Source organism: Penicillium solitum (assembly GCF_028829755.1).
Source record: "Penicillium solitum strain IBT 25940 chromosome Unknown utg000003l_segment0_segment0, whole genome shotgun sequence".
Classification (NCBI taxonomy): Eukaryota; Fungi; Ascomycota; class Eurotiomycetes; order Eurotiales; family Aspergillaceae; genus Penicillium; species Penicillium solitum.
In genome coordinates this window covers 3,285,904-3,301,434 of record NW_027072123.1, presented here as the reverse complement: position 1 = coordinate 3,301,434, position 15,531 = coordinate 3,285,904, and the positions used below count along the sequence as shown (strand labels likewise).

Genomic DNA, 15,531 nt, shown 5'->3' with positions numbered 1-15,531 from the left:
TAAGCTGCTACCACGGCTTTCTATATCTCGATATCAGTCTACGTCTAAACTAGGAGATGTGTGATAATTGTGGCACGACGAGAAGCATGGGAACGAGAAGTAAAAGGATCAAGTGTATACTCTGCCCTAAGCTCTCATGGTATTCATCCTATTCGTTCTGGGTTCTATCTTGCTTCACTCTTTTTAGACAACATATACATACTTTATTTGACTCTCTTCTTCCTTTCTCCTTTCTTTATTCCATCTAACACCTCCAAACATCTTGACTAGGCACTCGATCAACATAACATCTTCACTATTGATCGAAACGTCTTTACTGTTAATCGAGGTATCTTTACTTTCATCGAGGAAACTTCACTATCAACTGAGACCGCCAAGCTCACCAACTAGGCAAAATCCCCTTAATGAGAGGCATCCCCCATTGGTTCCCCGGAAGTAAGTTAGTCTGCTTCGGTGAGCCTTGCTGCGCCTCGCAGTTTATCCTCGCTTCGGCTTTGGGGATCATGATTCCTCGTTTTAAACTTTTCACTGACAGCTTTATTTAGACTTGACCTTCCTATCTCGCCCATCCTGGATGAAGAGGAGATATTAATTGTATGGTCAACTGATTTTGACTTTCTTCCTGGGGGCGACTAGAAGAGACTAGTTTCCAATTTGATAGGATCTACCCGTGGAAGGTCACAGCGGAGGATCCGAGCCCTTGATTGCCGTCACGGCTGAATACCAACTTTCAAAATACCTCGGGAATTACTTACTTGGCGCAATCAATTACACCATGAATCGTTTGTACGCACGCTTCAAAGATTGAGATGTCACCTTACGAAGCTTTGTATGGCAGGAAGTCTGACCTCTCTAACCTTCGTGCTCTCGGTTGTCAATCCTGGTTCCTGATCCCAAAGGAGAAGTGTCCTACTAAGCTTGATATCCTGTCTCAGTCCTTTCTTTCCTGCGCATATCGAACGTTTGGAAGAGCATGTTTCCAAATCTGAACTTACTGTTCACTTCGTTTCTGTGAAAACTGCAATTTGCACCTATGAGACCCTAAAGACAAGGGACAGTGGAAGGTCAGCTGGTCGTAAAGACCTTCACCTTCACGGGGCCACACCGAAGGCCCGTATTTCATTCCGTTCTCGAACAAAAGAAAAAACAACTTTTCCGTCCATCTTCTCTCCTTCTCATAGATAAATAATAATGTGCAAGCACAAGGTTAACCTTTTAGCGGACCATTTGGAGATTTCTTTTCTCAAGGTAGAAGATTCTGGCCAGTTGACACAATATTTTCGGAAACTCTTCCTCCGTTCGTCCCCGCCCACCCCGACGTCTCGGGGGATCATCCCCCGGTTTTCCCCACACAATATCCTATAAACAATTGGGCCAAGCCCCCTATTCAACCGGTGTAACCTGCAAGCCGGTACTATCACACCATGTCTGCGCCTACTAAATTGGAGGCTAGGGCACAGAACCCGAGGGTAATTTATCCAATTGCACGTCAATTAGGTTCTCCAACTAACTTAGTCCAGCTTCATACGCCCCAGTGGGTGTCCCTCGTAGCCGGAGGAATTGCCGGTGGAGTGGAAGCAGCCATAACGGTCGGTTTATTTATTTGCATATAATTTTTCAATAACTAATTTTCACAGTATCCATTTGAGTATTCCAAAACACGCGTTCAACTGTTGAATGACAGTGCTATTCAGACATCGAATCCACTTAGACTTATTGTCCAGGTTGCGAGAAAGGAAGGTGTCGGTGCTTTGTACACAGGGTGTTCAACTCTTGTCATCGTTGGTCTATGCATTCCAAACGAAAGTTGACACCAAATTGATCACGTTCTGTAGGGAACATCAGCAAAAGCCGCGGTTCGGTTCGTATCCTACGACACAATCCGCAACTCTCTTGCAGATGAACGTGGCGTTCTGTCAGCTGGCCGGGGTATGCTCGCTGGAATGACCGCGGGCGCTGTAGAGAGTGTATTCGCAGTAACGCCGACCGAGAGAATTAAGACTGCATTGTCGGTATCCCTTGCCATTTATGTTCAAAGGGCATTTCAGCTGATTGAACCCGCTACAGAATCGATGATGCAAAAGGCGCTCGACAATTCAAATCAAGCATACATGCAACTCAAGTGCTAGTGCAGAGGCATGGTATCACCGAGCTTTATCGCGGTCTGGTCTCTACAATGATGAAACAATCGGCCACTTCTGCAGTTCGTATGGGAACATACAACATCCTCAAAGAAGCTACCAAGGCTAGGGGTGTCAAGGCAAATGTGTTCACAACGTTCGGCATTGGTGCCCTGGCAGGTGTGGTTACTGTCTACGCTACACAACCATTCGATACCATCAAGACACGTGCACAGGGTGTGCGAGGAGCTGGCATTGTTGAAGCCTGCCAAAGCGTGATTCACGACTACGGAATTCGGGGATTTTGGAAGGGTAGCTCTATGCGACTGGGTCGGCTACTTCTGAGCGGTGGTATCGTATTTTCTGTTTATGAAGAGGTGGCCGCTATTCTGTCTCCGGGGACACATCGCTAGATCCCCCCCAAAAAAAAGAAAAGAAAAGAAAAACCAAGAAAGTTGTGTACACTCGACTCTGTATGAGTTAGACTATGCAGGCTGGCTTTAGAACCGATGGGGGAACAATACAGGCGCATGATCACAAAACAGGACTGGTGTAAACCTCAATAGACGCTTTTTCCACAGTATTGCGCCATCCAGGAAAACGCGCCCGAGGCACAATCGAAATCCGATCACCCGCTTGGAGATTTTCCATCCAGTGAAGTTTCTGGTCCCTCCGGTACGTAATCTGGTGGTTCATAGCTTCGCGTTCGGCGTGGACATTGGTCGCCAGACGTAGATCTTCTTTGGAAATATCATCTCGTCCCGGTGGTCTTTCAATACCAAGATCGAACCACGTCCAAGAATTTCTGAATGTGCCGTGATCTTCGCGATAACTGCTCCATCCTTGATCATGGCTCCAGATGTTGATTTTGATCTCTTGAACGGGGAATCGCTCGCCTTGAATGGGCTCAGATGTCAAATATGGGATTCGATCACGACAGTCATTTTCATTATACTCCTGAATGTCTTCTCTGTGGACAGCAGACAACACCCAATACTCTGCGAATTCTAGAATCTCCAAGACGAGTTCAGATGGCAGCTTTTGTCGGAGAATGTTGAAGCTCTCAACGGCATCTGCTGAGTGTCTTGGGTAGTACATTTGATTTTCTTCAGGGGAGGCTGAAGCTTCATGTCGGATAGATTTGGCATCGTCGGATGTTGTGGAGTACGAGGATCCCATGGTGACCAGAAGAGGTGACGTTGTTAAGCTGTTTGGGGTGTGCGCCCGATGAGCTCGGCCACCCGTGGCTTGGCATCACGATCGAGATGTGGCTATGCAGGATCACGGGGCATAGTCCGTCCTTTGTCCAGATTCCAGATAGTTCACTATTGAAAGCTGGCGAATGAAAACACATTTTCAGGGTATTACAAGTTGTAGATAATCAAAAAATAACATGATACTGGTTTTGTAATCTCATACGCAGTGATATATATCTCTGGTTACCAGACATTTTAGTATCCTTGAGCTTCCTAAATACCTCAACTGTAGTAACTATTTACATACAACATGCCTAGTATTTACGGAAACTCAAGACACAATTGTTGAATAACAAAGTTTGTCAACGAGGCTATCGAATCCCAGTCGTCGAATACCTTGAGCCTAGACAATTGGCTATATGAAAGTTTCGCCATCTTCATCTATTTGCATCACTAGTGCAACTGTCTCAAGTAATTACACCTGTATGCCTTTATGTTGCCATTCCCTGCATGTTGTTTCTCGGCTTTGATATTTTTATGTTTTCAAACACTTTGTTTCATTTTGTTTGTTCATCGTATTCCGGATTTGTACATGTAGCTTAATGGATAGCATGATCACCCTACTCGAGTAGAGCTCAGCTGCCTCGGAATGTATATCTCCGCAAAATATGTCGTAAACCACCCAACCAAACCAACCTACCCGTCAAGAACAACTACCCCCAACCGCGCAGCAACCGTACTCATATCCACACCCCGCACAACCTGCGTATCATCGGGAGCGTCTTGAATGGAAGGATCCGGATTCTCGGACGCATCCAGGTACGCCATGTAGAAGTAAACTCCGGCCTCGGAGACAAACTTGGGGCGATCGAGCACAATCCCCGCTTCGGCAACAACTAGGAAAGGTGGTGGATATGACTTTATTTTCAGTGGTCCCTCCGAGCTGACCCTGATTTGGGAATTTCCTACATGTTCTTACATCAGATAGTTGCGAAATGAATGAGGCCGATGATGGCTGACTTTTTCATATTTTTAATCCTCAATGAGCTTCACTTTGTCCACTAGAGCCCAAGGAGCAAGTAAACAACTAGCTTTCGTTCCGGCCATCTTATTTCGTACCCTTATTTAAGCCTTGCCGGCGATTACGAGTTAGTCTCAGTGAGAGACGAATAAGTGGAGGACAGGCAAAATGGGATCTGAAGGCCCCCAAGGCGGTGACTGCCTCTGCCGGACGGGAAGTGATCTCCCGTCCAGTGTATTTGTAGTTCTAAGTTTAGGAGGAATTCATCCGATCCATCATCCCCATCTGAATTACGATTTCCTTCCATCAGATTAAGAGTTTATCCCATCAATTCCGGGGAACAACAGAGAGCCAGCTGAGTCTGGGAGACCTTTAGTCCGCAGGAGGAATCGTATCCACGGGGAGGCGTGGCACAGATTCCGGTCTGTCACTCAGCACCGATCCACGCCCAGACGGAAATAGCCGCGTTCATGCCCGAAATATAAGGCACCACAGGCACCTATCAACGATCAGATAAGGTTTAGTGGTGGGCAGCTAATTGTATGATCTTGCTTCTTCCTCCCATCGACTCTTCTCTTTCTTCTTACCTGATTCTCCTCATCCCGCTCGAATCTTCATTCAAATCGGGCCATGTATCATCGATAAAAATGCAGACGGCTGGTCACGTTCTTGCAAGTCCTTTGCCCCTCATACGACACGCCAGTGGCACGAGCCACCCGTCAGTCTCCCACGAGTGGCTAAACCAAAGGTTCATCCATCAGTGGACCACATTCGACCAGGAGATACGATCAGCCCTCGAATCGCTGGACCTCAACTTCCAGATTGCCCACATCGACTCTCCTAGCGGGGAGGTATACCTGGTCGGAAATGAAATCGGCTTATCTGGTCGGTTCGTCAACAATGTCTGCGAGCCGGTTGCCAAGATTCTTGTGCACGCCTCACAGCCGGCATTGGTGATGGGGGATATTCAAGCCTTTCGAGGTCCAACATCGAACGTTATCCCAGATATATCCATAGGTGTGACTCTCTCCAGCAACAACTCCAACCCGCAGGCCAAGATAGTCGGCGAACTTAAGACCTTCTGGACTGTCACGCTCGATCAATTTTCTCTGTCCGACCCCGTGCTTCTTCCGCTGATTTTACCCCATCTTGGTATGTACAACTCACCCTAGCGCCATACTACTATCACTCACATATTTATAGGTCAACTCGTGGCGCAGATGAGGAATTTCGGGTTACGCTACGGCTTTCTGTCGACATATCAGGGGACAGTATTCGTCAAGCGGACACATGACTTCGCCTTCTATGTCTCCCCACCGATTCAAGACCGTGATACGAATTTATCTGTTCGGCAGTGTTTTACGGGGTTCTGTATCCTTGCTGAACAGGGCCATAACTACATCGAGGGAAACGACTTCAGGGCAGAGCGAGTAAGTTATATTCAAAGGGTGTTGGCATATTTCCGCTAACATGAATGTCAGCTTCGAGGTCAAGATGGTCTACAGTCTTCTCTCCGCCCTTTTGGGCTCAGAGACCATACCGCTGCTGAGGGTAGTCTAGTGACCGGGCTGAACGCGAACGTTACCCCAAATACAATCATTCTCAACCACCAGGGAGGAGCGCTTTCTATCTTAAACGTGTCCCGGCGGATTTCGCCCCCTAGCCAGACAGACAAGGCTCTCTTCGAGATTGAACACCAAGGAACACGCCACATCGTGAAGTGCTGGAGTCCCAGACATAATCGGGCGTAAGTACCTTTCCGATTGCTATTATCCTAGTCCTTATCTCACTATATATATTCGTCTAGGTCGAATGCGGAATGTGCTGTCTATGAGCGTCTGTCAGACTCACGGCCTAGTGGTTACGGTGTCTTCGCGAATATGATACTTGCTGGGAATATAATGTGCTCGAGTTTATTCCCTAACGGAAGGGCGCTTGTCCTCCCCTATAAGGATGGACAGATCCTCGCCCATATCTGGGATGAACTTAGCAACCGCGAGCGAACCCACGTCCGTGAGGAATGTGAAAAAGCCATCCGCATTCTTCGGTCTCTGTCGATCTACGTACCCGATGCTGGAAAGCACAACGTTTTGTATCAAAGGGAGACAGGAGCCGTGACTATGTTGGACTTCGAAACTGCTATCGAATGTCCCCAGTCAGAAAATTTGCCTTATGTTGAGTTGCTGTCGCTGTTTGGGGACCCTATGATGCGTGTACACGCGAGTGGTGGGTAGTCGTATCGTATCATTCTGGTACCACGCTTGCTTTTACTTATGTATTATTATCTATTATTACCTCCGAACTCCTTAAGTCTTCAAAGTTCGAGATAGCTTTTTAAATTGATGAATCAAAAGTTCTTAAAAATGCTAAAAGACTGCGTGGTGGCCACTAGTGCGCCATGATATGTTGCTCAACCTTGTCCGGACGCTAGGGTTCCTAGAGATTCAATCATCCGTAACTTGAGGCTGCGCAGTGTATAGTCACTACTGGATTTAGACCATTTGGGTGCGGGGAATATTCCCCCGATTGAAACGTTGGTAGCGGACCTGATATGTATTCAAGCTCGTACCCCAGTTATACCTCTTCTTGCGGATTCACAGGGTACCTGGTGACTGCCAAGCCGACGGTGTCTCCCAATTCGACAGTCTCTCTTCCTCATGTGTATGTTAGCTTACCGACGAACCGCTGAAACAAATACTAATGCTCCGTAGATCCAGCACACTCACTTCATCCGTGGCAACCACCCCAACAGCCACCCCAACAGCCACTACCTGCAGCGGCAAGAAGTACACCATCAAGGATGGAGACACCTGCGAGTTGGTCTCCAAGTCACATAGCGTTGCCACCTACCAACTCCTCATGGACAACCAACTCCAAGCCTACTGGGCTAACTTCCCTAAATCTGGTGACCTCTGCATCAAGAACCATTGCACCACTTACACAGTCCAAAAGGGAGACACCTGTAAGACTGTCGCGAAGGAACACAATATCACGAGAGTCCAGTTGCGCTCCTACAACCCCTGGATCGACGGCGGTTGCTACAACTTCAACCGCACTATCGGCACAGAAATATGCATGGATGAGCCTGGGGAGAAATACCACGCTCCATCTTCTGTTGTTTCTGCCACAGGCTTGCCCATGGCTTCGTCGGCCGCCTCTGTCCCGACCAACCTGGCCCCAAACAGCACCAAGAACTGTGGCGAGTATTACGCGCCCAAGAGCAATGAGACCTGTGACACAATCGTCCAGAATTTCCCCATCAGCCGTGCTAATTCCTCGTCTTGAACCCGGGCCTGAACCAGAAGTATGTTTGAACTCTTCCACTCCCTTCTATGAAACCATAATTGACATACCTAGCTGCACAAACTTTATAGCTGGTCGCAGCTACTGTGTCAAGCCTGTCAAGGACATGGAAAATTACCCCGGTGCCCCAGGCTACATGCCTTCTGTGTCCAGGATCCCCTGGGGGATCTCCCTGACGCAACCTACACGCCGGAAAATAACCCTGATCCGCTCCTCATCGCCCCAGGTACATTGACAGACTGCGTAAGCCTCATCGATGGTCGCGATCTTCAATACAACTACACGGGCATCAGCAACTGCCAAGCGGCCGGTACCTTCTGGGAAATCTCGCAAGCAGAGTTGCTCAGCTGGAATCCGTCGCTGAAGAAGCAGAAATCGAATTCTACCAGTTGCGATTTCAGCAAAAAGTACAGGTATTGTATGGACGGACCTGGGGCGAGTGCATCGTCTTCGGGGACTTCGACCTCTTCGACATCTAGCCCAACCCCCACGAGCACATCGACCTCTCAGACCTCAACCACTGGTAAAGACACAAGCATTAGTAGCAAGCCTACCAGTACGACCGCAACTCCCACATCGACACACGGAGCCGTCCCGTCCCCCACCCAGTCGAATAGCATTGCAGACAACTGCAATGACTATGCCAAGGCCAAGGATGGGGATAACTGCGTTGACTTCGCTAAGGATCACGACATTACTCCCAAGCAGTTGTACCACTGGAACACAGTTTTGGGTGATGGTGGCAAGGAGTGTGGGACTATGTTCCAGAAAGGTACATACTACTGTGTTGGTGTGAGTGAATAGGTCGATGGATGTGGTAGTTATGCACTATTAGTGGCAGTCAGTAATGGCAGCTGTACCTATTATTTTGTCCGAAGCTCTCTTTACATGGCATCCACAGAAATTATAGCGCCGCGTAATAATACAACTCTCCTAGCCTGGCATGTGTACAGCTTGGTTAGCAGGCCATAGCAAAAATCTGTTAAAAGTTCAAGTTAATTTGTCATAATTAACATGTCTTTGGATTTGTTCAACGCTAAACACTAATCGATTTCATGTATACGTTGCTTCTTTTGTAACATGTCAATTCTTACATGCCAAGAATTCAGGACTCCTACGGAATCGAGACTAGCGGCGTTGATGCATCTATTACCTATTCCACCATACAAATTCGAGCAATTCAGGCTGCTTCCCATGCATCGTCGCCTTCATCAATCTATGTGCGAACCATGGAGTCATGGAGAACACAGCTCATTGCCTAGCAATTCTGTCTGGTTCTCTTATCACAAACAGCAAGTTTCATAGAAAGGAATGGATGATTCCACAGGGGAAAGGAAAGGCATAAATATGGCTTCATTTCTATGAAGACATCAGACATTTTTACAATTCATTTTATACGCCTTTAAAGATTTCAATTCCGTTACTACATGCTGTTTAGTATATTACTTCGTAGTATAGTATTCAACAAAATCGGAGCATTGTTTGTTAAGACTTATTAGCACGATATATCAATTTCAAGTATAATAGAAAGCCATATTATTATCATTTCAAAAATTACTGAAAACTACGTTGCTACAAACTAGAGATATATATATCGACAGCATAAAATCATAAAATTCCCCCAAACTCCCTAAATACGCTAGAGTTTACCAAAGAAGTATTAATACATAAAGATATCTTCATATAGACTACCGTGTTGAGATACCAAGTTGTAGTTTATCGTATTTACTATGTGGTTTGGTGTTATCCGCTGTGATCCATTTGTATCTGAAATACGTTATCTAGACCCTAACCGGGTGATTGCGAGTCAGTTGATGGTCATTCAGCTTCTTTATTGAACTTGACCGTATTCGGACAGTAATGAGTGCCTTAGGTCGATTAGGCTGTAAGGTGAAGATCCTCAACCGTCTCTACGGAGACAGTACTAATTATATCCACACTATGCTTGGCAGCCCCAGGGCTAATCCACGTTTAAACTAGTGACACTTGGCGTTCAGGGTCCAGTGTTATAGCCAAAACTTGGCAAGTCCGGAGGCTTTAAGATAATGGTTTTTCGCGTAGCTAAACAGCCATAGATACATTCTTAGCAGATTCCTGGTTGGTAGTTGCCTGATTATAGTTTTCCTTTCTATTCCTCGCCTTTTCTAATGGTAGAAAACCATCTATAGATGAGCGGTTAGTATACCCCGCAGCACCGGGGAACAAGAGGCGCATTGATCCCTTCCCTGGGCTACCTAGCCTTGGAGGTCCTCTAACATTTCCAGTTACGTAAGGGGCCCTCATTCCCGCGGTCCCCCCGGGGCCGCTATACCAATCGACTACAGAATTATTCCCCTACTTACATTCACTTTTCTCAGGTCTCGCAGGATTGATATTTAACAAAATGGTCGCAGATGACGAATCTCCTATGGGCTACTCCCTACGCCGAAACGACACATGCGCGGTCGACGAGAGCGATTGCGGTCTTACCTGGGGCTCGTTTCATATTTGTTGTCCAGGAAATACCATATGCCCCCCTAGTAGGGAGATAGGGATATGCTGTCCAGATACGACGAATTGCATTGACGATTTAGACGAGCTCTGTGCGGACCCTACGGCGGATCTTTACTTTTCTGACCAGTCTGACGGTTTTTTCTGCTGCGAAAATGATACTGAAGGGTTTAATAAAGACAGCGGCACGGATGTGGGCTGCGCAAAAACAGAAGACATGCACGATTTTGGTGCGGACGTGAAGACGATGAGAGCAATTATCCAATCTGCTAGACCTACCTCTACAAGCTCGAGTAAGCCTTATCCCTGATGCTCGTCGATGATCCAAATGCTGGACATAGTGGATCAATCATTTCTCACATTCTAACGCACTGCTACGGCTACAACAGTCATGTCGACGTCAAGGGCGAACAACGCAAACACTGATACTTCTCACTCTAACACGGGGGCTATTGCGGGTGGTGTGGTGGGTGGTATAGCTGGCGTCGTCATCTTGATTGCGCTGGCCTGGTATTTATTACGTCGCCGGAAGAAGAAAGCTCAAGATAGTCAACCTATCCAGCGTCCCCCAATGCCTATATCGGAGCTAAGTGATGGTACTCGCATCACAGAACTGAGTGATGGTACTCAGATCACAGAACTCAGCGGTCAAAGCATTTCGGAGCTACCAGGATCAGAGAAGCAGAAGCTCACGCCTGCTGAATTGGCGTCATGATGTCCCTGGCATGTGCAGTGCGAGAATTTCCTCGCCCTCAGCGATTAAAGGCGGTTCCCCCGAGATAGAGCCTGATGAAAATTTATCGCCATGTGCAATACCGATCGTTCACCCTGAATAATTTGGCGAAGGATTTTGGATGGAGAGCAATGCGCTGGCAGCAGTGGAGTCACCGGATATATGTTAACATGCAAGCGAAAGAATCTTTGGGTATCATTCTACTGCGAACTTTTACCAGCACATATATTTTGAGAATATCCTTGTCAATAATGGTCTTTTGTTTTTGAATTGGCCAATCGTACGGCTGCAATGACCGTACATATGCTCAACTAAATCTTCACAATGGTTTGACTTTTTTAATCAACTTGATATCTGAACAACAGTAATCCATAAAGGTCTTCCCTTTTTTAGTCCAATGCTTTTTGGGTGGTATCTTGCTTCTTTAGGGGTTTCGGAGAAATTATATAACTTAGTGATTGCGAGATATATATTTCTAGTTTTGAGGCCATCATAATGTCATAATGTAGGCTTTCGGTTTCCTTGAAATCAACACGTGGTGTTGAAAAGCCTTAACAACTATCGAGTAACAATGGAATCAAATATGAATATGAATGTGATTGCTGAGATATAGAGTCATAATTTACTGCATCCATCAAAAGAAGCATGACTTGCAGACACCGACACAAGCAGAGCACATGTAAATCCATAGAGACATCGGCCCCAAATCCAAACGCCTCGGGACCGCATATACCATCTGGTACTGTGTCCTTACCCCAAAAAAAGGGGTTCAATCGAGTGCTTGCACAACCTGCGCCCAGTCCCCAAATCCATAAGCTCCTGGGACGCTTTCACCATCGAATAGACTTGCCAAAATCACTCGATCAGATTGCTTGCCTTCCCACGGCTCTCTGCCATGCTGCGCAATGATGTTATCGTAAACCAACACATCACCTTCCTGCCAGCGATGCAGAACCCGAATCTCATCCGTGATCTTCGCCAAGTGCGCAAGATACTTTTCAGGAATAGGAGTCCCATCCCCAAAGAGCTGTTGTGTGACTTTCTTGCGCGCCTCGGTATCAAACTGCGTACGTTTCCAATACGCTGCCAACCCAGTGAAGAGAGTCGGTAGGTTCGTACCGGGCTGCGTCCGGATGACAGGTAGCCGGTGGGTCAAGACAAGGCCATCATCAGTCCACTCCCATGTCGTATGCTCCCCTCTGCCATAGCGGGCAATCTGAGCCTCAATCTTACGGCGTTTCGTCTCTTCATCATCACCATCTTGGATTTCCTTCCCAAAGGCCTGCTTCAGCGTGGATCCCCCTTCGTACTGCTTCTCCGCTTTGTAGGTCACTCTACTCAGAATTCCCTTCTCCGTGAGTTCGGTGATAAATTCTGGGATCTCTTGCTGTGCGCGGTTGAACAATTCTAACGAAGAAGAGATTGGTGATTCCCCGCCCTTCGAGGGCGCATGGTGGCCATAGAAAAAGATATACTCGGGCGCATGTGGGACTTGCGGCGACTCGTTGTGGCTGTATATTAGGACCTCCTTTGGCGCTTCATTGGCGGGCGCAACATTTGGTGCAAGAAGTGGTCTATCAACTACAATGCCAATAATCTCGTGGCGTTTGTAGCCGAAAGCATGCGCGAATTTGCTGAAGTCTTCTGCGTTGTGGATTGGTATGTTGCGGAACAGCAGCGTGCCATGCCTCGCAAGTTTCTTGGTTAAACTGCCGTCCTTTTCTTGGAGAGTCTTGATTGTCTCTACCACATCGTCGAGAGTCGCCTTGGCGTCGGCCTTGGCGGGTCGTAATGCAAGCGGGATAACTGTGTTCTTGGGGTGCGGAGGTCCTAGGATACGTTGATTGGAAGCTGGGAGGTCGAAGGACTCAAATGTGACGATAGAGCTCTCCAAGCGAAGCTTCTCGATTTGCAACTCTTCGGTGGTTGTTGCCATGTTTGCTCAATGTAAATGTGAGATTGTAGGTGATCGAGCTACGACAGTCAAGCGCATGCCGTACATTTGTAGTTGAAAGCACGACCCCTCACAACTGCCGATATGGCGGAACATTATTGAATCGCCTTCACATGATTCGTGATACAAGACACCTTTCAAGCCCATTGTGGTCTCACCATCAATTGCCGAGCGATGGCGCGATTATGCCATGCGCCTAGAATTTTGCGTGCTTGTCTGGGCATTGTCCCGGTAAACAGGGTATACGAGAAGTCCATCCGATCATATAAAACAGACTTACTAGGTCCTGTGAATGACAGGGATCAAATCTGCAGTGATTTATTCATCTGCACTCCAACACTATAATCATGTCAACCTTAGAACAGCCCGAAGCCAAAGCCAATGTGTCAACGACTGTGGAAAGCCAATATGAGCACCCACCACCTCGTCCCAAGTTCTTTTATAGTACACTTTTTCAAATCCTGGTTGTAGGATTATGTGCATTTTGTGCGCCAGGAATATGGAGTGCAATGAATGGCTTGGGCGTGGGCGGATCCCAGAGCCCAGATTTGGTCAACACGGCCAACGCTCTACTATACGCCTTGATGACACTGACCTGTTTCGCGGGTCCACTCATCACAAACGCGATCGGCTTTCGCTGGACCCTGACTTTGGGGTCACTTGGATACCCACTGTACGCAGCGGGCTTGTATTTAAACAACCGCACTGGGGCAACATGGCTTGTATATCTCGGTTGTGTCACTTGCGGCATCAGTGCTGGTTTCTTTTGGAGTGTTGAGGGTGCCGTCGCCACAGGGTACCCCGAGCAACACAAGCGTGGTCGCTATATTGCAACGTGGTTTACTTTCCGCAATTTTGGCAACATCATTGGCGGTGCCGTCTCTTTGGCGATAAATCACAGAGTCAACCAACGCGGTCAGGTTGGGTACCAGACGTATCTCGCTTTCATCGCCATCCAGTGTCTCGGACTAGTCATCGGTCCCCTCTTGTCAAACCCAGAGAAAGTTCAGAGAGACGATGGAACGCGTATCGAGGCTCCCCGTGGTATTCACTGGCGTGAGGAGCTCCGTGAAATGTGGCGGCTGGCAAGGAGTAGGTCGATCTTGCTCCTTGTCCCGCTCTTCTGGTATTTTGGGTGGATCCAGGCATACCCTGGCACATATCTCGCGACCTATTTCACGGTTCGCGCGCGTGCGCTCGGAAGCTTCATGTCTGCGGTTGTGGGAACGCTGGCCACTTGGTTGGGTGGGTCGTTGGTGGATCTGCCTTGGTTGAAAAATCGCAAACATAGAGCAATTGTCACATTCGTTGTGATTGCACTCATGAACAGTGCAACCTGGATCTGGGCGGTCGTTATTCAGAACGAGTACCGACACACCAACCCTGTGTTGGACTGGGGCAACCAACGCTCCTTCGGTCGTGGCTTTGGCCTATATCTGTTTGAACGCATCAGTCTCGGCTTAGTCGAGAATTATATTTATTGGTGCATTGGAAACTTGTCGGACTCACCTGGCGATCAAATTCGATACAGTTCATTGCTTCGGGGAATCGAAACTGCTGCAGTTGCAGTTGGATTTGGCGTTCAAGCTGTGCCAACAGCGTTGATTGCGACAGCGAGTATCAATCTCGGCCTGTGGTTTATCGCCTTACCTTTCAGTTATTATGCCACTCTCCAAGTCGTTAGAAAATTCGAATTGTTGGAGAAAGGAAAGCAGACTCCAGATGGAAGCGGCGACGGAGTGACTGAACAGGATGTGTTTGAGCGATGAACCCTACCTTCTCAAGCTTAGTCTGAATGGTGTTCATGTACCTTGCTTCAAAATAGAAATATATTTAAAGCTTGAAAGACCTCATTATTTTCGTAAGTGTAGCCGGCCGGTCAAATTATAAATGTTGCTCTTGCTGTTATATTTTCAAAAAACGGGGCCACAGCTGGAGCTCAACTGTTTAAACAGCGCTATAGTATCATCTGTCTGGCCTGATTCAGACGTGCGACCTAACTTGGACACTGATCTCGTTGGAGCTATTATGTACTAGTAAGACACTGGATGATCCAAGCCTGCTAAAGTGATCTCACAAGCCCCTTCCAACAGCCTTTCCATGATCGGATCTCGACTACTCGTGTCTGTTGCGGCCACGATGTACAGCTTACTGCTCGGTGTAACCGTGTACCCTTCATTTAAAAGAGATGTATGTACATAGAACTGATGGACCAATGTCTTCGATCAATGTAGCAGCAACACCGAATCCAGCAAAAATCAATATGCGCTCACCAGGAAAAGAAATCAACACCACGCCCTACATGTCTTGGTGGGTAAGACCTTTTTCAAAGAATATGCGGAACGCTTGCTCACTTGCAACTGCCTGCTTGACTGTGGAATTCCTTTTTGTTCTAACACAGAAGGAACCCAGACGGTAGACCCCCTGAAGGCGTTGTTGGAGATGTCTCCGAAAACATTGGTGAAGAATGAGGGACAACCATATCACATATTGTTCTGTAGATCAATGTTCCATCATCTACTCGGGTCCCCAATTTCACGGGAATGCTATCCAACACTTCAAATTGCAGCGAGTCATGTTTACTTCGCCCATAAGATGTGCTAGGCATGGTAAAGTAAGCTTGGCCTCCATCACCAGCGACTTCGCGAAGAACAAACATTACGTTCGTCTGGGTGAGAAGTGGTGCTGGGTTGATGGTGGGGGCTCCAGAGAAG

The 15,531-nt window shown here is 47.4% G+C and overlaps 7 protein-coding genes across 7 annotated transcripts; 4 read left to right on the top strand and 3 right to left on the bottom strand.

Moving 5' to 3' along the window:
* Window positions 1-1,424: 1,424 nt before the first annotated feature.
* On the top strand, window positions 1,425-2,533 carry N7455_005166 (uncharacterized protein; the record flags this gene model as incomplete). The annotated part of the gene is made up of 5 exons (XM_040955312.2): window positions 1,425-1,469; window positions 1,521-1,589; window positions 1,638-1,781; window positions 1,836-2,008; window positions 2,068-2,533. The coding sequence occupies 5 exons, from the start codon at window positions 1,425-1,427 to the stop codon at window positions 2,531-2,533; spliced, it is 897 nt and encodes a 298-aa protein (XP_040814068.2).
* Window positions 2,534-2,654: 121 nt separating this feature from the next.
* Window positions 2,655-3,299, bottom strand: N7455_005165 (uncharacterized protein; the record flags this gene model as incomplete). Its single annotated transcript, XM_040955293.2, has 1 exon — window positions 2,655-3,299. One exon carries the CDS (start codon window positions 3,297-3,299, stop codon window positions 2,655-2,657), a length of 645 nt encoding a protein of 214 aa, XP_040814110.2.
* A 713-nt stretch (window positions 3,300-4,012) lies between these two features.
* Window positions 4,013-4,344, bottom strand: N7455_005164 (uncharacterized protein; the record flags this gene model as incomplete). The annotated part of the gene is made up of 2 exons (XM_065604974.1): window positions 4,013-4,265; window positions 4,337-4,344. 2 exons carry the CDS (start codon window positions 4,342-4,344, stop codon window positions 4,013-4,015), a joined length of 261 nt encoding a protein of 86 aa, XP_065461874.1.
* A 640-nt stretch (window positions 4,345-4,984) lies between these two features.
* On the top strand, window positions 4,985-8,444 carry N7455_005163 (LysM peptidoglycan-binding domain-containing protein; the record flags this gene model as incomplete). The annotated part of the gene is made up of 8 exons (XM_065604973.1): window positions 4,985-5,489; window positions 5,541-5,767; window positions 5,819-6,084; window positions 6,145-6,563; window positions 6,938-6,998; window positions 7,049-7,540; window positions 7,587-7,641; window positions 7,794-8,444. 8 exons carry the CDS (start codon window positions 4,985-4,987, stop codon window positions 8,442-8,444), a joined length of 2,676 nt encoding a protein of 891 aa, XP_065461873.1.
* Window positions 8,445-10,023: 1,579 nt separating this feature from the next.
* Window positions 10,024-10,845, top strand: N7455_005162 (uncharacterized protein; the record flags this gene model as incomplete). Its single annotated transcript, XM_040955520.2, has 2 exons — window positions 10,024-10,423; window positions 10,520-10,845. 2 exons carry the CDS (start codon window positions 10,024-10,026, stop codon window positions 10,843-10,845), a joined length of 726 nt encoding a protein of 241 aa, XP_040814219.2.
* Window positions 10,846-11,632: 787 nt separating this feature from the next.
* N7455_005161 (uncharacterized protein) lies at window positions 11,633-12,799 on the bottom strand (the record flags this gene model as incomplete). Its single annotated transcript, XM_040955396.2, has 1 exon — window positions 11,633-12,799. The coding sequence occupies one exon, from the start codon at window positions 12,797-12,799 to the stop codon at window positions 11,633-11,635; it is 1,167 nt and encodes a 388-aa protein (XP_040814209.2).
* A 527-nt stretch (window positions 12,800-13,326) lies between these two features.
* On the top strand, window positions 13,327-14,586 carry N7455_005160 (uncharacterized protein; the record flags this gene model as incomplete). The annotated part of the gene is made up of 1 exon (XM_040955446.2): window positions 13,327-14,586. The coding sequence occupies one exon, from the start codon at window positions 13,327-13,329 to the stop codon at window positions 14,584-14,586; it is 1,260 nt and encodes a 419-aa protein (XP_040814213.2).
* Window positions 14,587-15,531: the final 945 nt, after the last annotated feature.